This window comes from Lepisosteus platostomus, chromosome 11 (genome assembly GCF_059453375.1).
Source record: "Lepisosteus platostomus isolate fLepPlt1 chromosome 11, fLepPlt1.hap1, whole genome shotgun sequence".
Classification (NCBI taxonomy): Eukaryota; Metazoa; Chordata; class Actinopteri; order Semionotiformes; family Lepisosteidae; genus Lepisosteus; species Lepisosteus platostomus.
In genome coordinates this window covers 2,000,664-2,028,313 of record NC_142621.1, presented here as the reverse complement: position 1 = coordinate 2,028,313, position 27,650 = coordinate 2,000,664, and the positions used below count along the sequence as shown (strand labels likewise).

General features: G+C 48.3%; 1 protein-coding gene across 2 annotated transcripts; it reads right to left on the bottom strand.

Annotated features, from left to right (window-relative positions):
• Window positions 1–37: 37 nt before the first annotated feature.
• Window positions 38–26,875, bottom strand: wls (Wnt ligand secretion mediator). 2 transcript variants are annotated; one of them, XM_088597763.1, is made up of 12 exons: window positions 26,264–26,875; window positions 18,379–18,651; window positions 15,344–15,468; window positions 14,750–14,911; window positions 14,530–14,666; window positions 12,881–13,049; window positions 12,247–12,344; window positions 10,551–10,614; window positions 8,914–9,057; window positions 8,252–8,335; window positions 7,393–7,546; window positions 38–637 (listed from the first exon to the last, which is right to left on the bottom strand). In XM_088597763.1, the coding sequence occupies exons 1-12, from the start codon at window positions 26,367–26,369 to the stop codon at window positions 480–482; spliced, it is 1,674 nt and encodes a 557-aa protein (XP_088453889.1). In that variant the 5' UTR covers window positions 26,370–26,875; the 3' UTR covers window positions 38–479. The 2 variants fall into 2 exon arrangements, with proteins under 2 accessions (XP_088453889.1, XP_088453890.1); XM_088597764.1 differs by lacking the exon at window positions 38–637 and adding an exon at window positions 4,614–5,956 and having other exon boundaries at window positions 26,264–26,851.
• Between the last annotated feature and the right edge of the window lie 775 nt (window positions 26,876–27,650).

Sequence of the window (27,650 nt, the reverse complement as noted above, 5' to 3'; positions counted from 1 at the left end):
AGAAAACGAGCTGTTTTAATGGCGTAACCAGTAGTGGTTTGCTGTGTCAACTAGAGGTTCTTTTATTTCAAGACGAATTGACAACGACAGTGGATTTGATTACTGTTTGCCTTTCCTGTGGAGGGGAAGGACTCCGGTGGTGGGAGGGAGGTCCCTGTCGTTTATTACCGCAGATGAGTCGTGGGAGTTTGGTCACGACGAGTTTGCGAGTGGGGCCGCGGTGCGGGCAGGCGGGCCTGAGGAGATGATCGTTCTTGCTGTTGACTGCAGTGTGAAAGGGCACGGATATTGTTCACAGCACACACACACACACAACACGGAAATGCCAAAAAATCTAGCATTGGCGGCAGGTCCTGCAGCACAGTGCCACATAACGGGCTCCAGAGAGGGAGGCTGTTCATTTGCTTGTGCTTTTTTTTAAATTTATTTTTAGTTGTTACCCCAGTGTCCCGGCCAAATATCTCCCTGGCCGTTACCCATCATGGCCTCCTAATAACCCCCCTCTCTGAACTGGCTTCATCACTCTGCTCTCCTCCGCACTGAGAGCTGGTGTGTGGGGAGCGGACTGGAGCATCGTCTGGGTGGGGGTGGAGGGGATCCCCATTACCTGTGAAGCACTGGAGTGTCCGGAACAGCCCTACAAAAGTGTAAGGAATTATTATTATTATTATTATTATTGTTGTTATTGTTATTGTTATTATTATAATCGTTGTTAGTAAATGAGCAGAATGCAGCCGGCGGCGTCCTCTCAGCCAGTGGGTGTCTTAGGTGGAGAAGCTGTTTCCTTAAGCCATCTAGAGCGTCACTATTCACTACTGACCTGAGGGGGGTGTTCCCAACGAACGCCTGTTTATTCCGGGACCCCGTGCGGCACGGATCTAAAGGGGGTCGAGGGCTAGTGCTTCAGGATGCAGCTCCTTGTGTGGACGCCCCCAGCAAGCGAGACGTCCCCAGGCCCGGGACCGGGACGATGAAGGGGACCGAGGGGAGTGCAGAGAGAGGCTGAGGCCGCCTAGTGGTCACACCGGGCAGTCTGGGGTGGAGCTGTAACCCGGGAGCACCACTGTCCCTGAAGCTCTGCGATCCACCAGGAGCACAACGCGAGTGGGAGGGTGTCTGATGAGAGCACACTGTGTCTAGGCCCCCGTCTCATGCACGACTGGGTCCTTTGAGCTGGCTCTCTCACGGCTGCAAAACCACGATGTAAAAAGCAAGCTGCGCTAACGTTTTTATAACACGGCCTGGGACGACAAACTCTCCTTGATTGAACACATCGTGACTTGGGGTCGCAGGCAGACACCACAGCTTCCACTGGGAATGAGGCTCTGTAGTGACGCTGGGTAATTCTGTGGTCAGGTTTGTGGGTGCGTGTGCCCTGCGAAGTCCTGGCATCCCATACAGGTTGTATCCCGCCTTGCTCCAGGTGCTGCTGGGACAGACTCTGGCTGCCCCAGGAAAATGAATGGGTGGATAATAATAATAATAATAATAATAATAATAATAATAATATCACTTTATTAACCCTTTACAATTTCTTGCATTAGGAATGGTCTTTTCACATACCCCAGCTTGCTCTCCATGAGACACACAGACAGGGAGAGAGCCTGGGGTCAGAGCGCAGGGTCAGCCATTGTACAGCGCCCCTGGAGCAGCTGGGGCCTTGCTCAGGAGCCCAACTGGAGTAGGATTCCTCTGCTGGCTGCGGGATTTGAACCGGCAACCTTCCAGCCACAGGCGCAGATCCTGAGCCACAGAGCCACCGCCCCGCCGAATCCCTCCCCCCTACATCCCTTCACACCATGGAGCTACACACTGCAGAAGTGTGCTCCATAGAAATTCCCCCTTTAACCTAAGTAGTGTCTTCATCGTCATCGGCAAGGACCCTTTCACCATCCCTGAGAACAACAAGTGGCTCTATAGGGTTTATTCCTCACAAGTACGAGCATTTTAAAGTGGGAAGTGAGAGGTTGTTTTCGGGATTAGTTGCTTTACCTAATACTGTTAGATCGCAGAACCTGTGCTGACAAACACAAAAATCCACCCAGGAAATATTTGCTTTTAGATTTAGGATAGTACATGTGGTGCATTAGAGGGAAAAAAAAAACCTTAAAAACCAGATGAAGTATTTTAAAAGGATACAGAATATTTCAAGTGCTGACAAGACACATATTCAGCTTCTTCCTAATGGATTAGATGGGTTTTGCTGCCATACTACAAATTCAGTGCATCGTTCAATGATGCATAAATAAACTCCAAAGCCTTGAAGCTTTTAAGTTTTAATTAAACCCAAAGCCTGCAAACATGTCCTTGATTTTGAAGAGACTAAAAGCCCTTCCATTGTTCAGAAATTCATTTGCAAGTATCTGATGGCCAGTCAGTTATGTAAGCACAGTGCTGAAGTTTAAGTCTAGATTTCTAGCTAAAAAAACAGGATGACTTCCTCAGAAATTAACCAGAGGTATTCTGTGATAAAGTTTGTTGAAAGACTGAAGATACTCCATTTCTTTAAGGTTAGTTTTTGGTAGAGCAACAAAAAAAAAAAAGAAAAATCCCAACTAGGTCTTCCTCAACGTGCAGAAGCGCAGCTTCATTTCACTTCATAAACGTGTAGCTAAAAACTATATTGATTGAGCAAGAGTAACTATTCTGATCAAGATTTGCTACTGCATGATCTTAAATCAGCAGAAAAATGCAGTGAATGCTTTATCACAAGCAATCATCCCCAAGTGCAAAATAAAAAACAAAACATTGGGTGATAATGGGAATGAAGCAGATTCCCTCCGATCACCTCGATTGATCCTTCAATGTAATCCTAAATGAGGTGGAATAACACAGTGACACGCTTACAGCCTACCAGAGGCCCATCCAGAGGGAGGGGAGAGGGCGGTATTGTCCAGACAGGTGTTTGCAGATAGGCTACCGTAGATTAGGGAAACGGTCCCTGTTCTGCTTAGCTTCCTGTCTGAAGTCAGGAGGAAAATACACCTCGGGCACCACAGCGCCTTGGGTCTGCTCCCTCCCAGCAGTAAGGCACGAGACGCACTGGTATTGGTCTGGGGCTGGGATCCCTTTTGTACGACAGTGGTCTTCAAAAAAAATGTTCTCAACACTTGCGAGTATAGCTGTTCCAGATGTAGATGGTGGCAGGTGTCAATGATCAAACAGCACCTCCAGTCTACCATCCATCATCCAGACAGTGGAGTGGAGACGGGAATGGAGGTTTAGGGGAGATGGAGCCGAAGGACTTGGTAGGACAGGTAAGCAATTATATACTGCTAACAGAAGAGCTTAAATACAAATCCTGACATAAAAACAAACATCTCTGCAACATTAAGAGTCCTGAAGTCAACACTTATGAAGTTAAAATCCTTGGGTAACATACCTTTAGCGTAAGTATTGCTACTGCTTTATCTTTAAGATGATCGCATGGAACCAATCTGGAATAAAGAACCTATTAAAATATTTTATTCAATACGGTTTGAATGTTTGGGCCATAAAGCTGAAGGTAATGCTTTATTTGTCCACAGGATGTCAGTATTGCACCGTACAGTCTGTAGGTGCAGCTGAAGACAAGCATGTGCCAATGCAGGCAGAGCAGTAGTGGCGTTCCTGATGTCCACAGAGGAACACCGGCTGCACTGGTTTTCACCCGCCTGAGCGGAGAAGTAACTGGACAGTTCGATGAAAAAATGCTGGAAAAATGAAAACGAGCAGAGCACACTCTACAGGCTGTATAACAGGGCCCGAGATTCACAGACAGGAAACCACAGAACCAGCTCCAAGCTCAGCTAAAGGAGATTAGAGACTGAACAGAACACTGCAACTCGGAAAACCAAGCAATGCACAAGTCTTCACACGATAGCACAGAACAATAGTCTCAGCATAAAACAATCCGCAAGTAAAAAAAAATGTTTTAAGTCTCTACTGGATGTTGATTCCACAAACAAGTGCAGTGAAGACAGTCTTGCACTGTGCAGGGTCTGGTCACTGCAGCAGGAGGTTTCCTGCTTCATGGGGATTTCAATTTGTTCCAGTGATCGATTACATATGCAGTCAGAACTCCACAAGCAACACACACCCCTGCTCTTGTTTAAGGCCTTCCTCATCACCACCGTGCCAATATAACCACTGCCCATGCTGGGTGTTTTTTTTTAACTCTACAAATTACAAAGATGTTCAAAAACATGCTCGTGCTAAAAAGCAATATACAAAAAAAGTAAAAAAAAAACCATAAGTCAAGAGCCCTATTGAAAATCACGTCCAGTCTTCAAGAAGAAACACCATGTGCACTTCTTTCTCCACAAGGCTGGCAGAACAGGTGCCAAGGGTTTTTATCAAGAACACAGTAAACAGATCAAAAAAAGGAAGGATAGACCACAGCAAGACTCCCGCCCAGCCACTTGGAAGTGACCAGCCCAGTCATTCCTGTTGGTCATGCAGGACACGGATGTAAGAGGCCACCAAATCCAAGGTTTGTTATGTGTGGTGGGAGTTTAAACTGGGCCTGCAGTCACAGCAAAGCTGCCGTTAAATTCCCCCCTTTTCAGACAGATGAATCCACGAACAAGAGTCAAGACTTCACACTTGGGCAAGAAAGAGCACAGAATTCCCCATCCAGTAGAAGTATTTTATTTAAATTAGCATAAAAGGCAAATCTACAATCCCACTTGTGTAACACAGATCAACTCTTTCTGCCAGCCATCCACACAGATCTTCAAGCTGAAGATCGGCGATGCCTGGCCTCGCGTCTTAACCTGCCCTACATGTACAAACCAGCACAGGATAGAAAAAGAAATATATCTACATCGTAACACGTTGAGCTTAATGTGCACTGTACAAAAACCTACAGGCCCTCCAGTCGCCTGCCTCAGCCCATTGTCAAAGTGTCTCACCCCTGAAGAGAAGTATGTGGAAGACGGTTAAGGAACTCAGTAGTACAACATCCCCTTAAGCATTTATAAATTGCTTGTAAATTCCTAAACACAGGAGTAAAAGGACTTCAAAAGTGGGCCGGAGTGTTCCTAACACTGGTATCATTGGGGTGCCACTTAAATGCAATAATATATTGGAGTGTGGATAAGAAATAAAATGCATGCCATGATGTAAAAACAAATTCTCACACTTTTGAGATATGTAAAATAATACACAGAAAATTCCTTTTTTTTTGGATCGTATTCTTCTACACACCTATTATACAACTTTAAATGCGTGTGCTCTATTTTTATTGGAGTATGGATAAAAACTCCAAAACTGTTGGCAAAATGTACATGAATCCAACAGAAAAATCTTTGTTCCCTATATATATATACAAAAGATTTTCAAGAATGTTGTGAAACATGTAATACATGTTAGTGTTTTTATGCACAGAACCAATAACCTTTGTACCTTTAGCACACTTACTGCTGTATGATTAGAAGATAAACCTGGACTTTCAGTCACCACCAGGCACGTCGAGTCTTCCAAACCCCAGGAGCTGATCGAAGAGAAAAGCCTTTCCTTTCTCTGCCCTTTTCACTTCCACAACTTTAGTTTTCCGTCCACAAGATGGCGCACTCCCACCACTGCGACACAGATGCCCTCTCCTGCACCCTTTCTTTAAACTGCTCAGTTTACATGGGGATTTCTGCAGGGCTGCCACATCAGAGAGAGCAGTAAGTACTGGCTTTGCAGAAGGAAATAATTACAGAGCAAGTGTCACCACTGTGTGTCGAAGGGCGTTGTGCATGCGTGTTTGTGTCATTCCTGAAAACCAGCGTCATGTAAATACGTCTTTGCGAGTGGGGAGGGGGGGGTGAGGGGGGGGGAGGTTGGGGGAGAGAGAGGAAGTAGGGAGACGCTCCGATGAGTTACTCCTGGGCCTCTTTGCCAGCCATCTTGTAGATCTCCGTAGGGCCGTCCACATGCGTGATGGTGGTTGTCAGCTGAATGTCCTCGCCACTGTTCACCCCCAGATCACCTGCAGTAGAACAGTTCCATGGAAATCGTACATGACCGTCTTAATGAAGGGAAGAGCTTTAGGTCTGCTAGGGATTCCGACAGCCTTAAGCTGGCCTTCTCTTCTGCAGACACGCGGGGGAAATAGGAGAGGCCATTTCACACCCAAGACCAGGAGGCAGTTCACACCTTACAAGAAAAGTCTGGATGAGGCCCGGGATCAATGAGCTGACACCTAGCAAGGGCAGAGGGAGCCTCCTCACACTGACCCACCGTGGGTGTGAATGGGAGGGTCAGGAAGCTACAAGAGACTTGTTTGAGTCAATACCTTGCAGTCTGCAGCCTCTTATGAGGGCTCTGGTCTTATTACGAGCTAAAAATCACACAGATCAACTAAGAGCATCGGCTGCATCTGTCCTGAGCGAATAACCGCACTGCGAGGGAAGAGCTGCCAGGATGCCCTCGCTCAGCCAGAGTCAAGATGCCGTTCAAAAGGGGGAAAAAGCGGCTTTAAATCAAATCGGTCCTGGACGGAAGTCTGGATGGCATTGGGCTCACCCAGGCTGGCTGGGGATTCCATTTTCTTTTTAATAGAACAAAGGATGACCAAAGTGGAGACCATGCAAGCCGTCTCGCTGGTTGGACTCCTCCTGGCGTTCCCTGAAGCGTCTCACGAGGGAGACCCCTCAAGGGGACGGGGAGCTCCCTCCTCCTCGAGGGGGGGGGAGGGGGGGTGCTTGAAATACATTCCGGCCTTCCAGAACGCCGAATACCTGTGCCCCCTCCATCCCCCCCCCCCGGGGTGAATTTACCCGACCTGAGAAACGGACTCGAAGGTCGAAACCTTAAACGGAAGCATGTGCAGAGTCTGGCCGTCCACACACTGCCAGTGCAGGGGGAGGGGGGACTGATCGACATTCCAGGGAGGCTCAAACATTGAACACATTTCCCCGGGAGTGCTCAGAAAACGCTTGACAAGATGCGACGGTGCACTCTGGCTCGTACTACGAGAGGCACCTAGTTTAAACAAATCGCTTTGATCATGCTAGGGACCCGGGGCGCTATTTACAAATCTAAAGCTTCCCCCCCGCCCCACAAAGATGTCCATCAGACATAAGTTATACATGTATATCTGCCAACACGGTTACTCATGTGCTGGACACAGTAATGGGCAGCAAAAGATCAAAGATTCTGAAACCCTACAGACCTGACAGGCCCAGAGTGGACATTTTTCCAAAAATAAGAGTCGGCTTAATACCAGATCACGGTCCTTGAAATTACTGTTAAAACGTTTTGGTTACCTCGTTTGCATGTTCTCAACAGCGGTGGCGCGAAAGTGCTACACGGATGCCGAGTGTTCTGCACGCACACTGACACCGACACCGAGAGCGACGACCAGGATTCGGTTCTTCCGAGCCGCACGTGACCCCGACGCCCCCCCCCCACGCCAGGTCTTACCGTTGGACTGCTCGTCCCCGTAGCGCTTGTGCGAGGGTGCGTACAGGAACATGATGGTGAAGACGTACAGGTTCCACATCCCGTAGATGCCCGTGAAGAAGGCGCTGTTCACCTGCACCGTGTAGTCGCCCCAGTGCCAGTGGCCCTCGTTCACCTGCGGGAGACGGTTCAGACCCGTCAGGCCCCTCTCGTCCCTCACCGGGCCCAGACTTTGATTGGGACCAGGACGCTTGCGACGCCGGGACAGGACAGCGCAGCTCCGATCCCAGGCGCCGCTGCTCAACGCTGAGCTTGCAGGCCTGCAGGGCCTCGCGGTCGCACGCAGAGAGACGCTCACGCCCCCTGCCCCCGCCGGCCCTCTGCCCCGCTGGGCACAGAAAGGGCGATCCAAAACCTTTGCACGGGACGTCTGGGACAAGACCGACCCACTCACAGGGATCTCCAGATCCGAATCCCCAAGACGTTGCGTTCCAGCGGGAATTCTACAGACAACGGCGTGGGGCAGTCATAACCGCGAGTCCAAGGAGACGCGGAGCAGCTGCGTGCGTCAGGGAGGAAGAGGGGGCTGGAGAAACGTCACTTCGCAAGAGCAGTGAAATTGGGGGGGGGGGGTCAAGAGTCAAGAGTGTGCAAGAGGAGGAAGTGGCTGTAGAAACCGTCTTGGATTTCAAGAAAAGTGACTGCTAAAAGCATATAGACAGTAGTCCTTTCTTGAAGGTCACACATTCCCACTTCACTCCCCCCAAACAGGTGTTAGAACCTACACCGATACACAGGTCACGTGTTAAGAAATGTGAAAGAATGTTTTTCCCCCCCATTCAAAGGGCTTCAGGCACAGACAGGCCTGCCCCTTCCTTACCTGGCTGATGATGAAGAAGATGACCGTCATGGCAGCACAGGCGAGAGTGACCAACATCAGGAACTTGAATCGGAAGATCAGACCCTAGGAAGAAAAAAAAAAAATCTGAATAAAAATAAAACATGCAGATTAGAATCTATTACAGAAATGGAGCATGCATCCCGATTAAAGCTCAAACAGCTGCTGTGTAGTGGCGACAAGTGTTAACAACGCTGCTGCACACTAGAAGGTATGAAACGGAATCTACGTGGACCGTCATGTAAAGCCTCAATGAACTAAGTGCCATCAGTGCTTTGTCTTAAGTTGTCTTTAAGAAAAGTGCAAGTCAAGAGGTTTATTTGGAAAAAGTGGGGCACAGCCAAACAGAGAGGGAGTGTGAATCTTTTAAAATTCAGTGCAAGAAGTAAGAGCGACAGCAGAAGTGTGAGTCTCTGGAGACCTGCAGCATCCTCTGGATTTCCTAACCAAGCGTTAAGCCTGCTTTGCAGTACTGTATGTTTTTTTTTTTTAACCTGAAGTAGTAATTATAAATCGCAGATATCTCTCAAATCCACCACTGGCAAGCGTTCAACCGAGCAAGAATATCAATTCAACCTGCCACCCCAGAACTCCCTTCCGTTAACCCTCCGCCTGCCTTCCACAGCAGGAGAGCGACCCCTGACCTCGTAGTGCAGACGCCGAGCCTTGGACATGGCCGGGAGAGAGGACTGCTTCCCGCTGATGTTCCTGAACACCTGGAACACCATGAAGCACAGGAACAGGAAGTACAGGCAGGCGCAGATGCCCGCCACGATGATGAACGCCATCTTTGGCTCGCGTCAAGGAAAACTCTTCAGGGAGGAAGGCGGTCAAGATCTCCACATGGAAATGGCACACACACACACACACACACACACACACACGGACGGACGGACGGCACCGCACTGTGCTGAATTTACAATTGCCAACCACTGTCGCAACACCTATCCGACTGGGAGTAGCCAGTTGCGTTTCTCACCTCTCGGCTCGCTGATAAAAACCTCCCAACCTCACACAGGTGAGAGCAAGGACTCCTCTGCTGCACCCCCGGTCAGGTCCGTTACTTTTTTGACTGGTCACAGGCACCACTGCCCCCTAGTGGAGGCACAGCACCAATTGGAGATGGGGCGCGTCCCTCTCCGACAACACCACAAGCCTGCAAGCACTCGGAAGGCCACAGGGGGCGCTGTGTCCGAGAACCCTAGACCTCCCACCCAAGTGCACTCTGGCAGAACCCGGCTAATTCCACATCACTGCCTGGTCGCTAGATCCTCGTTACAGGACTCGCCTGCGATCCGATGTGGCAAAGCTCAGACATCAAAACACTAATGAAATTTGTGAGGACGTCAATGTATGGATCTGTATTCCTTAGCCTTGTGGAAAAGGCTCACAAGGCCTCTAACTGGAGAGATCGAAACAAAAGGAGCTGAAACCACGCCTTCTATTGCAGAGGCAGAGGGATTCCACAACAGAAGAGACCCTTGGACAGAGGAGCCATAAGGTGGAACTAATCACATTGGCTCACCTCAGCCTAGTAACACAAATTAATAGCAGCCAAGAGCCTCTCTCCGACAAGCGAGAGAGGGGAGTGTTAGGACAGCTATTCAGAGCCGAGATACGCATCCCTTTTGAAACTTGTCTTTGGGGTGCGAGAGTGCTAATTAAACTTGCACTGAATTTCCCTGCCAGTTTCCAGAGGGGATTTGCCAGACAATCATCAGACTCCACTCACCATGAAACATTACCTAGACTAATAAAACAATAACAGAGGGTGGGGGGGTCTGATGGAGAGCTGAATAAATATCCCCAGCAGGGCCTTGCGCTGGCATCCTCAGGTTATCACAGACCAGGGGAAACCCCACTGGAAAGACCCTCTCGACATCCCTCAACAGCGCCCCCACAAGGGACCGCAGGGGCGCCGGCACACTAAGCTGGGTGAATAAGCCCCCCACCACAATGTTCCAGGCCAGTTCCTAGGGACCCAATGGGAAAAGGCTGGTACTAGGGTACAGATCTGAATGTCTGAAACACTTTTTTTTAGCAGCTGTAACAAATCAACTCCCAGTAAAACCCTTTAAAATTCTGCTTTTTACCACAGCTGTGATAACACTTTTGTGAAAGCATACAAACATTTGAACAAAATCGACAAAACCACTACCCTTCTACAATCCGCAACCGATGTCAGAGCTAAGGTGCAATTAAGAAATTCCTTTAATGCCTAATGACAAGTTAGGAATCCAGTGCCCATCTTCGTTCTCCCTGGCACAGCACTCAAGGATACAGCCAGCTCCGTTCCCACATCCGAAGCCCAAATGCTATAAAATGGGTTCTTCAGTTGGACCCCTCTGTAAGAAAAGATATTCAGGATGAAAACCCCGAGCTGAAAACTGCAGAAAGATCCCTGATAAATGCAGCCATCATATCAATAAAAGAATATTTTGGTCTGCACTTAAACACGTTGGCTTAACTGAACTAATTCAGCTAGGAAGATAAGGGAGCTGGGATATTTAGGCTTTAATTGGTTCCTAATTAAAAAGGACTTGCACAGGACTCCTCAGTGTGTCCATTTCTGTAGACTGGGAAACCGTACACATCTGCCCATCTCTGACGGAAGCAGACCATTGTCTCCAATCTGCGCAAATTGATTTTTCCAGACACCCAAGAACAAAAATGTCTCGGAGCACTTAACCTGCATTCCAGTTGTTCACCGCGCCGCCCATGTCGGTCTGCTACACGACAAGAAACCACAGAGCGATTGGGGTTTTTGGGGTGCAGACACCTGTAGGTTGGGCTCTTTCACCCAAGCAGCCCGACTCAGTAACGCCAAGGGGAAGGAAGTGTGCAGATGAGGCACAAGGCCACCGGGACTGAAGAGGCGAGCAGATGGGCAGGCAGTTTGCCAGGAACAACCCTACAGCCGTCTTCACAGCCACAAGCTTCATTTAAATTGCTCAAGCACTTCCTGGCTGTTCTTCTCCAGACACGGTGACATCGCCCCCTTCAAAGGAACATTTCCCCCATTTATTGGTCCCGCAGTCCCTCCCCCGAGCTCCAGCTGTGCGTTACGGCTCAGGAATTCCTCCCCCCTGCGTCTGGGTGCAGCTTCCCCCGGCCCGCCCATCGCAGGGCCCGTCTCGGAGCAGGGTCCCGCCCGCCCTGCCCGGGGAAAAGCAGCGCAGAAGCCGGCTCTAGCTTTCTGAAGAAAGCCAGTGCTGACTTGCCTTTGCCGATTGCTGGTTTTAAGCACGAGTCACCTGTTCCAAAAGGATGGGGGTGGTGAGGGGGGGGTTCTGTCAGCCTCACAAGGAACTGGAAGCAGATTCCACTCTGAAGAGCAGGAAGAAAGCAGTGACGCTCGGCCACAACACTGCGTCCGTCTGCCCTCTCACAGCGGAATGAGCCCCTGCCTGCTCCTTTACAATCTTCAAACACCTGGTCGCACACAACGCTGACCATGTCGGCTATAAATATAACTCTACATAAAACTAAATCATTCAAAGCCCATTAAAAGAACTGTAAATTTAACCATCCATTCCTTCCAATGAGTTTCCTGCGCCAATTAATCTTTAGGTGCCGAGGCACGCATATACAGGTCTGAAGGGGCTGGAACGTTTAAGAAGTTCAGTTTCTTGATGCAGATTTAAAAATCTGATTGGGGGGAAAAAAAAAAGATTGTGGATCAATCAAGACAGATGAGGTGAAAGATCAACTATTCAGTGAGCACTTGTAAGTTCCGCAGCTTTCTACTGTCGCCCTGAAATAAAACATTTCCTATATAAAATATAAACTTAAAATCTTAATGTTTCCCCATCTGATCAAGAAATGGGAGGAACTGGAGAAAGGAGCTAAGTAAAACACCAAAGACCTCAAGTCCAGAGCTTTCAGCAGAGGCAAACTCATGCAAGTGGCTTGCGCCTGCTACCAAGATCCAGCATTTATTCTGGAGTTACGTTGTCGAGATGAAACTCGAGGCGTACCTCTCACACATGTCAAAAATGAAGAGGCAGAAGGAGCCAAACACAATCGGGACAACTTGCTTCCAATAAACTGAAAAACGATTCCTTTCCGTCTGGTCCTGTGGAGTAAAAAGAACAGCAGTTTAACAGCACAAGTGTCAGCGACGCTCATTTTTCGGCGCATTTACACAGCAAAAATTATGATGCTAAATTCTTGCTCACGTAAAGGTGCTCAAGATAAATTCCAGTGCGTCTGGAAGAGAATTCCCAGTGGGGATATTTCACGTTGCCACCCGGACTCATTCCGGCCCCGAATCGAAAGACGGAAACAACAAAAGTTTAAACTCCAAGCCGTGTTAAAGGTAACTTCATTGCCAATAAATATTCAATCTTAAAATATGGCTTTACGATGGCATTTGATATGTTCATGTACAAAACGCGAGGTTGGTCAGGTCTCTCAATAACCAAACGCTCCGATCTGAGGAAGACGCTCCAGATGCTGACGCGGCCATGCAGCGGTCTGTAACTGCACAGCACGTCAGCTCTGGAGCGCAAGGGCAGGCGCGCCTCGGGTGGGAAGCGCAAAAGGACAGACCACTCTGCCGGCTAGCCACTCCCAACGCGCGAGTCCGGCAGGAAAAGAGCCGATACGAACCATCAGGTGCTCTCCGCAGAAGATGATCCAGAACGACAAGAGCATGGCGTAGAAAACCCCCTGCCGGATATCTCCGAAGAGCAGCATCCACGTCCAGTTAAAGCCAACCGAAAACCACTCCACGGGGATGTTGATGAAGGTCATGGAGATACCGAGGGCGAAGATGACCCTGAACGGCGAGACGGATCAGAAACGGCGAGACGGATCAGAAACGGCGAGACGGATCAGAAACGGCGAGACGGATCAGAAACGGCGAGACGGATCAGAAACGGCGAGACGGTGAAGCGGCGGAGCTCGTCCGCGGCACAGCGGCTCAGCCCCGAAAAAAACACACGTCCAAATTATGACATTCCAGTGTACAGAGGTGCTTCCGCTTGGCACTAAAGATTCCACGGGAACGGTGCCACACCGCCCCGGGCCGCAGGGAGAGTCCTGCCATTTTGCCCTGGGGTTCTGAACCGAGCAATGCTTCAAGCTGGCCGGCAACGAGGGCTCTTCTCTGGTCCCAGGGCTGGGCCTTCGATTCAGCCGGAGAGCAGCAGGAGCCCACACAGAGGCCAGCCTGGCTGATCTGCAGAGCGCGCCCAAACCAACGTGCGCTCAGAGGGGGGCAGCCGTCCGACGACTTTCATTGCGCCGGAGGGGTTAATTTAAATTTAAAAAAAGGCAACGTTGCGCTCAGTGTGGAATTACACAAGAGCACCTCCAGCCAGTGCACCGACGAGATCGGTGTAGCTCATCTTGTGTGCACGCGAGCTGCAGGTCAGCCCTGCACGTGGACTGCAGAGCGCAGACACGATAAGGTCAAATTCCGTACTGGTGCCAGTATGTTACAAACAACAGATCTCTACTTTGTAAGCATCGCGCCAAGAATTCCATTGTGCAAAACATTATAACTTTTGCTTTCTTGCCACTACATGTTCTTCTGCTGGCCTATAAATGCATCTAGTTTAGAAACATGAAAAAAAAAAACATGCAAACCTCAGTTCAATGAATCTCCTTTGTATCCTTTTGGCTTCGTTCCCACACCGAGAGATTCACCAGGGACCACTTGAAGCACACACTTTAACTTTAGAAAGGGTTTTCAATTTCCATCCTCATGCTCAGATACTGAAGCGTGACATCAGAGAGACACCAATGCTTTTACAGCATTAAAAAATTACTTCCCCCAGTGAATCGCACATCCGTGCGCTGGTACAGCTCCCAGTTTGGGAAATCTCCGATGCCGACTGCCCTTAAAAGGCTGAAGTGCCTGTGTAGGAGGGTATATCTATTGTGTAACTGCATTAAGTCTAGTCAGGCTGCAGAAGTGACCACAGCAGCAGGAGGACAGCCAAAAGGAAGCTTTTTGTTTTTAAATAAAAGCTTTCCGTGTAAAAGTTATTTAAAAAAACTATTGCATATTCCACAGAACCGAAAAACTTTGCTCTAGGATTAAAAAAACTGAATGTTATTGGAATCATCATTACCCAAGGCCTCGGACTTCCTCTGTCACACAAGCAGAACAATATAAAAATTCAAGCCACAAGACAACAACCCGAAGGTTTGAAAGACCACCGACACAAGGCTGCTTCCCTGCACACAGTCGACGAAGGCGACCCAAGCGCCGTCCGCGGCCCATGAACACCTGCTGCGCAGCGGGACCTTACTTCTCCAGCAGCACCGGCGGCCGCGTCATCAGGGTGATTCGCCTCCAGTACCAGATCATGATGATGAGGATACTGGGAGTGAGGAAGGTCTTCATGGCAAACCACACTTTGGTGAAGCCCCCGTTTTGGTGAATGCCCTAGGACAAGCAAGAGCAGGCGCTTGGGTCAGTTAGAGCCTTCCAGGGCACCAGGATTGACATGAAGGGGACGGCATACTCACCACCAGACGGATGTCTTTGATTTCTCCAATGCCAACGTTGATCTTCTTCCTCTCGTTCACTGGGAGGCGGATGTTGATGAGGTAATATTTGTGCGCCACGCTTCCCACCTCCATGAAGGGCAGCAGGTCGCACTCGTAGTGACGACCCTCGTTCTCGGGCGTCTGCAATGGACAAGATGCCCAGCTCGGTATAGAGGAGTGTAATAAGTCATGTGGTCAACAAAGCTTTGCCTACGCACTTAAGAAAAGTCTTTAAACAGTGCAAAGAAAGTCACTTGATTTTTTTTTTTTTACCCTTTATGGCTGTGGATGAATAATTTCTGGACCGTAAAAGATTCTTCCATGAATAGATTCAGTCTTGCTTTGCCACTACAAGGAACTTTAAACACGGAAGACTTGCATTAAGAATTGCACTTCTTTGAAGCTTGAAAAGAAGCCATGTTAATCAACCAAGGCTGCTGCCAATACCATAACTATTAATGGAACGGCACAGGAGAGGCCAGTGCAATGTCTTCAGACAATCATAGACCCAATACTCCACACCCGCCACGGGCTTCTGCTCAACACGCCCGGCGCCCTGCTGGCCCGGCTCACCTTGGGGGTGGAGAAGTTGCAGCTGAGCCTGCGCTGCTCAGTGGAATGGGCCATTTCTGTCCACTCGCTGAGAGTGTCGTCCCTGTAGGCCAGGCCGACGTCGATGGTCACCACAGCTCCCGTTTCTGCAGGAACAAACGGTTCGCATTCCAAGTTACCAGGGAGGGGACTGAGGACTTCGTAGCTCGATAAAACGGTTACCCCCCTTCGGGACCCGCCAAACGGCTTCCAGTAATGGTTTCCAGCTAGGCTCCGTGCGAAACAGCAAGCCTGGAAGCAGCTTTTCACGACATAAAGCATTCAAGAACACGCCATGTCACCAGTCAGGCTTCAAGATAACGTTTTCAAACAAAGCTTTATTTCATGCAACCAGACAAGCGGTGTAATAAAACGCCCCCGATGAGCGATGCGCTGGCAGCTGGCACTGTTGGAAAAGGTCATTAGAGAGGCCGGTTAAATCTGGAGGGAAACCCGGCAGGGAAGACGAACTGGGTCCTGACTGAGGAACACAGAGGAGCTGAAGTCCCGTGTAACACCTGAACATCTTGGGTCACCATCTTCCAGGGAGCCGTCCGGAGGCTGGTTTTGGATGAGGTAGGTTTTTTTTTTCTTTCCAGGTTCAGAAGTGTGCCGAAGGCCATCGGTTTTTGAGCCTCGTTTCTCCTCAACCAGATTCATTGGGTGTATAAAAGCACAACAGCCACTTCTGACGTCACTTCTATGACCTTGCAAGTGACCCAGACCAAGAGTCTGTCCACCGACTAGACATTCATCACCCAACGTCAGGGCAGAAAACCTGAAACTCATCTCAGATTAAACATGAACTCGCACATGGTGAGCATCCTCTCCTGCAGCTCCCATTGCCAAGACTCAAGAATAACATCGACGCCTATGCTTTAGAACACAGCCTGGGACACAGGGACTGCAGCCCTTCCCTGTCCGTGACGAGGCCGTGCCACACTCGCACGCCGGGCCTTCAAACCTCGTCTGGGCCGCATGAGGGAGACGAGGAATGGCGGCCTGCAACAGGCCCGTTTAGATCCGATTGCACAGCCATGCAATCGCACTTCACATTTCAAAAGGGGGCCCTTGTGCTGTTACGAAACAAGACCCCCCAAAAAAAAAAAAATTCCTGCGGTCAGAATGGAGGGATTATTGGCACTTTTTCTTTGCCATCTTTCTTCCAGCCCGGAGCTGCTGCCAAACGCCTGAATGTCAGCTTGCTCCTCACAAGCATTCCCTTGCTGCACAGCGCTCACTGCCCTGGCGACTAAGCCATTTCAACAGCTGTGTTATTGCTGGACGCCTGCCAGAGTCGTTTGTGCAGGGTATTCATTTCGCCCTGCTTGTGTGAACGGGCTTTATTGCATTGAGAGGGGATTTGAGTTCTATTTACAGTTATGTTACCTCTTTTATCAATTAGTTAAAACACCCATTGGGGTCTTGCATTTCCCCATTCAATAGCATTGTCACTATACAAGAAGTATCAACTCCATGAAGAAAGATCGGACCTACTTAAAAAAAAAATCCGTTCTCCGAAAAAGCCACGTCCGAAAAACTCACAATGCCTAATTTGTTATATTTAATTAAAACCTGCCAAACGAACAAAGCCGACTGTTGAAAAGGAGATCCTTCAAAAGGGCAGAAGAGAAAGAAAAAAAAAAAATCACAGCTGTGGAAAGAAAAGGTTACAACTAAGTCTTGGGACATCGTCAATGTAAACACCACTTGTCTCACATCCTTAAAGAACAGGGGGCCTGAACTGCTGACATTTCTCCCAGATGCCTGTGCTTTCACACTCCCTGCAACAGCTGGGGAGAAACCGTCTCAAACGATAAGATTTCGCCTGCTGTCTGCAAGGCCAGGGTGTAGGCTGACTTCTTCATGCAGAGACCCATCGGGCCGCTGGTCAGAGATGGAATATCAGCACAGCAACGAGCACATCCGAATTAAAACGCACTGTTAAAATCCAGAGCGATGGCCAGCATTAATCTACAAGCAAGAAATGCAACATGCTGCTAGAATCTTAAAACTTGACAGGATGATGGGTTCGATTCCTTACAAACAGTAACTCGGTAGGTTCCTTTACAGCTCTCGTCCTGCGGTTGGGAGACGCAGGCGAACAGAGTCCCCAGCAGACAGAAAATGGCTCTTGCCTCAGATGAGGCCCAGGCCTGCGTTCCGATCGCTTTCCCAGGCCGCGCAGCTCAACAGCGGCCCTTCATTAAGAAGCCATGTTATCCCTTAATCCCCCCATTGAGAGCCGGCCCTGGCCCGGAGCCAGGGCCCAACCCTCAGAATGGTTTCTGGGGGAAAATGTCTAAAATATGCACTGGACTGCAGCTATAACAATCCCACGATCATGTTTCAACAAGGAAAAAGGGAAAGGCGGATTACATATCACATCAGCGCTGTGCCGGAACTTCCTTTGAATCAGTGTGGAAGAACCCCTCCTCCACCCCTTTCTCTCTCTCTCTTTCATGAAGGCTTTTATGCAACAGCAAATGCCAATTACAGATCGCAGACAATACCCCTGCATAGCATAACACTTTCCAGGCTATTCTGGGCTTGGCATGTGGCAGATTGTGTATCTGAAGGGCACAATGTCCCGTCTGGGCGCAAGCACACTTATTAAACAGATCTAAAGAGAAATCACAGGCACAGAGATTAAAACGAGCGTGGCCTCTCCAACCTCAAGGCCGCTGTCCAGACAGAACACGGTCAGTACAAGGAGCTGCCAGGTGGGAGGAAAAGAATATGCCAGAACCAGCCAAAAGCAATGCACTTGAAAACAAAGTGCAACACATGAAACCACACTTGGATATTTTCACACTTAATATATTGTAGCACATAGATTCAATAAGCAGCTGCTAGCAAATCAAAGCACGACAAGCCCCACCAGTAAAAACCAGCAGCCTGAGCCTCCACAAGGACGTGCAACGGGTCCCAACATGTGGGCTCTCATCTTCAAGGACCGGGCCTCTCCGGCTCGTCCGCGTGCTCCTGCTCACAGCAGCCCCGCGGGCACCACTTACCTATCTGGTTGACGAGCCTGAAGGCGATGTCGAACTGCAGGATGAGGAGCATGAACTGGAACCAGGGGCTCATCTCCTTGTTGGGCAGGGGGACGTGGACGGCGAACACGATGTCGTTGGCCTCGATCATCTTGCCCATGGCCTCGTCGAAATCCCGGATCTTGTCGCACTGGTTCGGGCCCCAGGGCATGAACCACTTCGTCTTCTGGTGGTGCTTGCGGTTGTCCACGCACTTGGTCGCCAGGTAGTGGACCGCAGAGGTGGGGCTGGGAGCTGCAGAACCGGAACAAGGTCAGCTCCATCACTGGGGACACTTCCCACAATCCTCTGCACTACACAACAGCCTACCGGGGGGCCATTCTGCATCAGAGAGAGGATTTTCATCTACTGCCAACAGGAAGAGTATTAACAGTTAAAGGCTCACTTTCTACGGATTATATTTTTCTTCAAAGCCTAGACAAATACACAGACTTTCCAACACGTGGGTCGCACTGGTCCACCACCTGAACTCTTAGACAGTGTTCCATACCACAGGAAGATGCTTTGTCCCGTACTGTGGCCTGTTGAGCGAGTAGGTGGAAAACCTTTTTGCTCAGGAATGACTCAAGGGCTAGTTCAGCCCATAGAGGTTTTGGTTTTGTTTTCTTAATGAGCCTATAGTGAGTCTGCTTTCATGCTTTATTCACAGACCTCAAATGAGAGGTGCTAATCACAGTTGTTTTATCCCACTCCTTAGCTTTGCCTCACATACTGGAAGCTGAACTTACTGGCAGGCTTCGTGACTGGGAGAGCATTAGGCCAGAAACACAATGGATCTCTCTGTGCACTCTCATTGCTTGGCTACATGCTTCCAATAGGAGACTTTTCCACTGCTCAGCAATTGAGAAACTGAAATCTGGAATTCAAACAAGTTACTGCCCGAAATTTTTAAAGGCGTTTTCGGAGAAAATTGCAGCAGACGTACACCCCATGAACCCTTGCAACAGTGAAATGATTACTGAAATGGACCTTGTGCTGTGGGAGGTGCTGTCCCTCAGATGACCGATTTAACGGAGGTTCTGACAGCAGATCAAATCTCATCACGATGCTCGGAACAGCTTCTCCACCTAATATACCTCGGAATGGGGTACTTCACTTCTGTGGTGGATGAGGAGTTTCCCGTCCTATAAATGCAGTGCTTTACAAAATTTTTGAATTACTACCGACACCAAAACCATACCTTAATGTAGGGTCAACTCTTCAAAATGGTAGATTTAGGTTTTTGCCCGGAAAGCAAAGGTTGTCTGAAAGCATTCTACTAATACCATTCAATAAGAGCCATCGTCTGCTCTATAGCACCAAAACAGAGGACTCTGCTTACTGAAAGCACCCCAGATAACTGTGGATAGCACTACCCCAGTTAGGGATTGTCCTGGTCTGGCAGGACGTTGGTGCTCTGCCTTCAGACAGAAGGCCTCATACTAAAACTAGGAAAACAATCGTCTTGTTCAATTTAAACAAACTCCTTTAAGTCATTAAACCTCAGACGGAGACAAAAAAAAACAAACGGAATACCCTCCTACAGCCACCACCTCACACTGCTGCTTTCTGTAAGAGGCCTGGCTGTCATAAAAGGCTGAAGCACCGAAAGCAATACATCTCAAAGGCACTTGACATTTTGCGACCTTGAGCATTATGCAAAACCTCCGTGAACCAATTCACAACGTGCTGAGAATTTGATCATCTTGGCTGAAGAGCATCTGGGGCGTGGAGGCTTTTTCCAAAGAATAAGAGACTTTATTTAGTAAAAGCGCAAGGATCTGGTACACGAATAACCGAGGTCGCAGAGTGACAAGCCAACAGGTACTGCCTCCTTCCATTTCTAAAGCTCCTCGCACTGAAACGAGAAGATCAGACACGGGCAACCTCCCACAATTACCATGAGAAAGACTCAGTCTTCACCCAACACTTCCTTCAGGAGCGCATGTCTGCGGGCTAGCGGATAATGGCATTCTCCCCAACACACTGTCACCTGGAAGACATCAAGGAGCCGGAAGGAGATCCAAGGCTTTCCAGAGAGACCGGATGGAATACAAGACCGGGATGAGGCTCAATAACCTGCTGGGCGGGGGCAGCACGAGCACGGACAGCAGCCCTGTTCAAGGCCTTGAGCCAGACGGATGCTGGCACTAAGGACAGCGCCTTAACTGATGGGTCATCCAGGCTAAAGACAGGCCCACACATCTCCTTTAACAAGACACTTCGCCAGGGAAGGCGTGGCAAGCGGACCCCAAAGACGTTTCGCAGAAGAGAGCTCTACACCCTCCTGCTGCAGTCTAAACAAATGAGAAACTCAGTCAAGCAAATTCCTGCTCTAAAGCTGAAACACACCAAAAAAACTATTTTTTTTGCCTCATAGCAAACAGATCCTCCCCTCCTGACTCGAGACGTTATAGGTTGGCCCTGAAAACCACAAAGCATTTTCTTTACAGGCTGGTTGCCGGGAAATGCATCTTGGAGTTTCATGCCATCTGTTTCCTTCAGTAAATAACTTCAGTGGAGCAGAGTTCAGCCAGCAAAGCCAGCCAGCCCATGATGAAGTCTTCCAGGGCTCTCGCCGAGACCACAGGTTCATTTAGGAGCCTCGGACAGATGCCGATTACATCCCGTTTGATCAGATAAATATGTCAGAGGTGACCTTAAAAGGTTGCCAATGAACATTTTCTGACCCATCACCACCGCTGACTGAACTACTCATACACATGAGGGTGTGAGCAGTCTAGCCAGCAAGGGTAAACACTAGAAGTATTCATTTCTTCTGGGGGTGGGGTGGAGTAACACTGCTGAGCAAACATCCGATTATTTCCAAGTTAGGCCACTCTTAAAGGAAAATAAGATTCTTTATCACAGAGCCCCATTTTCTAATAACTCGGTTTCTGAGCTTTCATGTTGCTTAAGGAAAAACAAAACAAGGAATTGCATGTGCCAATAAAAGCCATTTAAACCCTACCCTCACTTGAAAGATGAACAAGAAAACCCCCCTGTACAACACCTGGGGAATTATCAGCTTGTAAATGCACAATCACAGTCTTCGCTAGATCTAAAGAAAATGCAGCCCTAACCAAGCAATAGCTGGAGCTTCAGTTTTCCCTACATCAGAGCATAAGAAAGGTGCCTCCTCTTTTAGGAGTTAATAGCTAGCTGATTGAGGATCTTTCAGAAAAAAAAAGTGTAAATGAAGAGAAAACAGGCCATCGGCTTCAACAGCACAGCTGGGTAGCAGTAGCTTGCTCTGGATTTCTACAACATTTTATAGGATATAAAGCAACAATGTTGCAACATTATGAACCACCTCATAGAACAAAAAAATATTTGAAGTTTACTTCAGATATTCAATTACACAGTACTATTATTTATACTTATTACCAACTAGATGGGCCAAATGACCACAATGACCTCTCATTTGCAGCCTATGTTCTTAGCTTCCTATATCAAGTGTTTGATACCGACATGCATTGCCAAATTGCAATTAAGGCAACAACCAGCTTCTTAGAATTGAAACAGTGATCTTCCCCTACAGGACACCAGAGGGCACAAGGTCAAAGAGCAACAGGCTACAGGATGTTTCAGCAGAATAAAAACAAACGGCAACAGGAATGGCCCGCAGTTCACTGAAATTATGCTTCTTGATATCAAATTGGCCACTGACCCCTGACCCAGAACGCCCAACTTGCTCCTCTGCCCCTCGCTGCAGTGTCCACAGCGATTACAGCCCGCAGTCTGGAGGCCTGCGGAGTGGAGCTGCCCGACGCAGAGAGAGCCGTGTGTCTTTCTACTCAATTACCCTCGCTGTGGCAGCGCTGCTGCTGACTGCCGAGCAAGTACAATAGCGCTCGACTTCATTAAATCAAACAGGCAGGATGGCCTAAACAAGCTACTTAATCACCCGAGCTGCTGGCTTCGTCATCTCCGGCAATAAACATGCACCTCGGACACCTTCACGCTGCAGAAATACCCACGAGGAATTTGAATTGGTTCTTCACTTGTACTCTCCAGTCACCTATACATGCACAGACTCCGACTGACACTGGCTACTCTACAAAAACGGCTTTAAAAAAAAAAGGGAGGAAAAGACAACCGCTTAAGTACATCACTGCTTTATAGCGATTGTCCTCAGTGTTTTTAAAAAAAAAGAAGCAACCCATGAGCTTGGCCTAGTACCTGGGTGTGCCTGACTGCTTCGTCATCAGGGAACAACATGGGAATCACAGCAGGGGGGCCCGCGGAGAAAAACAGCGAAAGCAGTGATGGGGCACAGCACCACCAAGAACACTCCCACACAAGACTCCCCAACAACATTTAGAAGAGCAGCCCCACAGAGCCCCACAACCGGAGGAGAAAACCGAGGCCTTCGAAGGGCCCCTTCCTCCATTTCTCTACACCCTTCCTTGGGGTCGAAACGTTCACGCTGTAGGAGAGCACCTGCCAGCATCGCTAGCCTTCCCCCGGGCGGGCCTGCTCTTCCACACCGAGCCTCAGTCTTCGCGTTCGGTGGCCCTGTCGTCTCCTGGGCCTCAGTCGGAGGTCTTCACTGCGTCACGACAGCGGCTGACTGGGGCTCGGTGTGGACAGCAGGGCACAGCTCTGGGTGGCCGACCCTTCCTTGAGCGGCAGCAGCAGGCCAGCCACAGCACTTACAGACCTCTGGAAAGGTCCTGGACAGCCAGCTCTCATGCCAAGTGAATGGAAGAGACTGGGGTTGCATGCTAAACAGACAGGTTTCCGCCACCTGCTCAGGCAAGCTCACGACCATGAAATGTGAAAGCTTTCACACAGCATTACAGCCTAATAAAATACTACTGCTGTGGTTCCCAGCCCTGGTCCGGGAGGTCTAACATTCTGGTTGTGGCTCCAGTTGAGTTCTCAGGCAGGACAATGACAACTCCAGTTTGTCATCTGGAGCGCATGTGCAAGCCTGCTTCCAGCTCTGATGAGGCCAGGTGGGAGATGGAGTTCGGGATCAACCCTGAACCAATATCGGTTTCAGGGGTGCCGCCTGAAAAGGAAAAAAAGGCTCATCGTGGGCGTTTCCGATACACGGCCACTTCCACCATCCACGTCTTCCCCTGCACAAGTTATTCAGAGAAAAGTATTTTTGTATGGAGCAGGCTAATGTAGGAGAGGTTCAAGTAGGGAGCTGAGTTAGCTGTAAAGGAACAAGTAAAGGTTTATTCCCATCTGAGAAGAGAAGAAACAACGTTTCAGCTGCGGAGCCTGTGACACCTGAGGAAGGCTCCACAGCCAAAACGTCTTTTCTTCTCTTATCAGCACAGAATAAACCTTATCCTGTTCCTAATGCAGGAGCGTATCCTCATAAATCACAATGAGACCTTCTCAGGAAAAATAATAAATGAGTTTTAACTTGTACTCATCGCGAAATATTGAGCTCTTACTCTCCAGCTCGTTTCAGGAGCCCATCAAGAACCCGACAGGTTCCAGCTGGGTTTTAAACAGGAGACCTGCTGCAGGCTGCTTCACTGCAGCAGCGCAGAGCGGGCCGGGAGGGGAGGGGAGGCCGGCTGAGCCCTCCACAATCCGAGAGCAAGTGCAAGGACTGGAGAAGCAGGGAGCAAGGCAGTCCCCGGACAACACAGAGGCAGGCAGGAGTCGTCATGAAAGAAATGAGGATGGAGCTAGATTCCACACAGAACCACGTCCTGCCCCTCCATCACAGAGAGCAAAGTCCACCTTGAGGAGAAAGGCAATGCTTCGATTCTCTATTTCCTACCAACACCTAACTAGCAGGAAATACAATATAGTTCAAGTTTCAAGTTTATTGTCATTACACTCATATACATGGTATGTGGTATAACGAAATGCTATTTAGCTAGCTCTCGGACATAAGTAGTACAAAGAGAAAAAAAAACAACAACACAATTGTGTAGCAAAAGAAAGAGACAACAGGCAGTGTGCAAAAAACAACAACAGACGATGTGCAAAAAAAACAAAAAGGTAACAGGTTATGTGCAAAAATATGCATCAACAGAATAAAATAAGGGGATAGAAATGATGGGGAGTGAGCTTTTGACATGTGAGGTAGAGGTAGATTTTCAATGTGTGTTTGGGTATAATAAGCCCGGTTAACCTACTGCGAATCTCATCACTACGTCCCTTTACAGACGATGTAAAAGCGATAGTGAAGTCAGCACACAGAGGGTTATGAGAATTCTGTGTAAAATCCCTCACATTTAGAATTTCACAGATCATGTCTCATAAGCGACCATTAAAGACATTCCTATAGACGGAGAAAGATTTCACCGTGATCGGTTAAGCAGAATTGTTCACTGAATTATTTTAGAGATCTGGAACCACCAAAATGACTAGCGTCCCGCCCTGAACAGATTTGCTTAATTTGAATCAATAACGGAGGCGTTCCCGATCTTTGGCGTGACGGTTCAGCCGTTTATAACCGGACAGGGGCCGCCTGCAGTTCTGTGTACGCATGGTCCACACACACGCAGTGCCTGGGGAACAATTCGTGTTGATTAACGGGGGGGGGAATCTTACAGATATTAAATAACTACATTAGTGGACAATCCCACGTTCAGATAGCGAGTAAATAGGTGGTGGTATTAAATGTAGCCATAGTACTGTACATTTACATAATATTTTAAGAATCTGTTGACAAAATAAAGACACCCTTATTATTCCTCTTCAGTTCTATAATGGAGCGGAACTCCAAGATTTAAAAATACCTGCACTGCAACGAACGAGTTTCCCCTCCCAGCGCTTCATATCTGTCCTGTTCCCGTCATCAAGACGGTCGGAGAAACCCTTTGATATTGAAATCTGAAGTCTTTCCCTCCTCAAGGCTACATATCCACGGCTCCAGCAAAAACCCCCAGCACATCTTACTCGAGTGTACGTACTAGTTCGGATTTTTTTTTTGTTCTGTGAAGATTAAGACAAGCATCCACAGATATCGAAATCTAGTACCCCTATTTTTTTTTTTTTTAAGATATCCGGGTCGATGAACTTCAGTTTCTGCAAGTCAACTAGAGCACATTGAATCAACCAGGATTTATTTGTTATTAGGAACCAGATCAAGTTTATATCGAATTTAACTTTAAAACCCTAAAACTGGGTAATGCAGTTCACAGAAGCCGGTGCAGCAAAAGGTATTGTTTTCAAATAACCATTGAATGAACAATTAGGACGAAGCAAATGGATACAGGCGGATCCATAAAAATCACTTAGGATTCGCGGTGTTCGTCTGCAGCTGAGTCATTTTAAACTTTCGTCTTCAGATGTTTTGTAACAGAGAGAAAAATAACGACAAAGACAGCGCTACGTTAAAACAAAACTGCTGCAGCGATCGCTTCGAGAAATGGACAACTTCCCAGCAGAATGTAGCTATGGGCAAACACGAAACACTCCTGCGAGGTATATGCAATACAAATGCGGTGGTTTTTCCTTCAACTGACCCGACGAAGGATTTCATTTCAGATGCACACAAAAAGCAAAGTCGTCGCCTTAAACACCTCCCTGTTCAAGCTGAATCGGGGACATTGTTGAAATCAAAGCAGCGTGCAAGTAAAACTTTGAAATCCTATACAACTCATTCACGCCAGCAGTCGCCATGCTCCAACATTTCCCCCCCCTTCTTAACTCAATACTGAAACTAGGCCAAAACTTTTCTCTTTTCAGAACAAAAAAGAGCCTTTAAAAAAAAAAACGATACGTCCTCTCAATGAGCCCCACGGAGCTCTGCTTTTCAAAGTACAAAAGCCGCACTAATTAGATCATAGGAGCGAGTCACTGATACTGTAACACATCGCTAACAAAGGAAGCGGGAGGGGGACAAAACAGCACCGGAGAAAGTTACAGTAAACGAAGCAGAACTCACCAATCAAACCTCCGACTAGAAACGAAAGCACCTGGAAGATAAGCAAGGTAACTCCTACGATTACCAGCTTCTTGGTGCTCATGTTTTCGATAATTGCCCCGGCCATCTTTAAAAGTTCTGGGGGGAAACTTCGCAATTAAAAAGAGATTAAAAAGAAAAAGCGCTGCACACAACGGCCGACACGGAGCCCGAAATTGTGTCTGGTTCGCTGCTGCCTTCAAGCTTTTTAAAGGAGGGCGAGGGAAAAAGACTCAATCACATGACTCTCCCGATCGTCCTGCAGGCTGACGGCGACTGCTAAATACGGGCGAGCGAGCTACTCCGTCTTCATTAATACAGAATAAATCAAAAAGTCTTCTCGCCTAAAGGCGGAATTCAACCCTTTCCCCTAAGGAATAAAGGTTGGGGCTTTCTGGTGGTCCTCTCCGGTTTCGATGCCCAGGATTAGAAATGCACCAACATTAATAAAAATAAAATAAAACGGAAGGGAGGAGACAGCCGACGAAAACCTACAAGGAGAATACACGCGGAGCTACTGTAACTCACAGGGAGAAGCCAAGTCGCAGACGCAGCTAATTAAGCGCTTGTAGACACATTCCAGGGGAATTAGGAACAAGCTGTGTGGGGGAAAGGGAATCCACCAGCAGACACTGGTAACGTTTTTGGGATCTCAGGGACACGGCTGTCGGAATGCGAGGGAATGAAGGCAACATTAGTAAATACACGCTGCAGAGACGGGAGGTGTAGCGTTACAGATCGAACCGAGATTTCAGGCTCTGGAACTAAAACTAGAGGAATCAGAATTCTCTGGATGTATACCGGTCCGGCTAATTAACACAAATGAACATGCCAGAGGTACACTGTTACACACGGTAGACCACCAGAATCAGATAATAATGAGAGCTGAACGTCCTGCAATGACACGAACAACTTGTGTGCATAAGCAGAAGCGGTTTTTTTTTATTGGAAGTCATCGCACGTACACTGGGGAAAGGCGACAGCAAGGCGACCTGCAGAAACAGAATTGGCAAACCGAGTTCATGACCGCTTGGGACACCTGTAGGGGAAAGGTGCTATCCATCTCGTCTTCTCCGGCAAGACACAATTTCAAGAAATCAGACTTCGGAGGAATAAGACAGGGTGGGTGTGGGAAGAGTGGAGGGAGGATGGCAAACGTTTTAAAATATTTTGCTTCTATTGCAGAACAGATTTGTCCTAAAAGCGAGGACATCGAAAGCTAATAATGGTGTGCCAATGGTTACCAAATCAATAAGAAAGTTAATAAGGGAAAAGAAAACTTGGATACATGTAAAGCGAAAGAGATGCCAGAGAATTGTAAGCACGGGTTAAAAAAGATAGGAGGAAAAGCAAAGAGAGACGTTGGAAA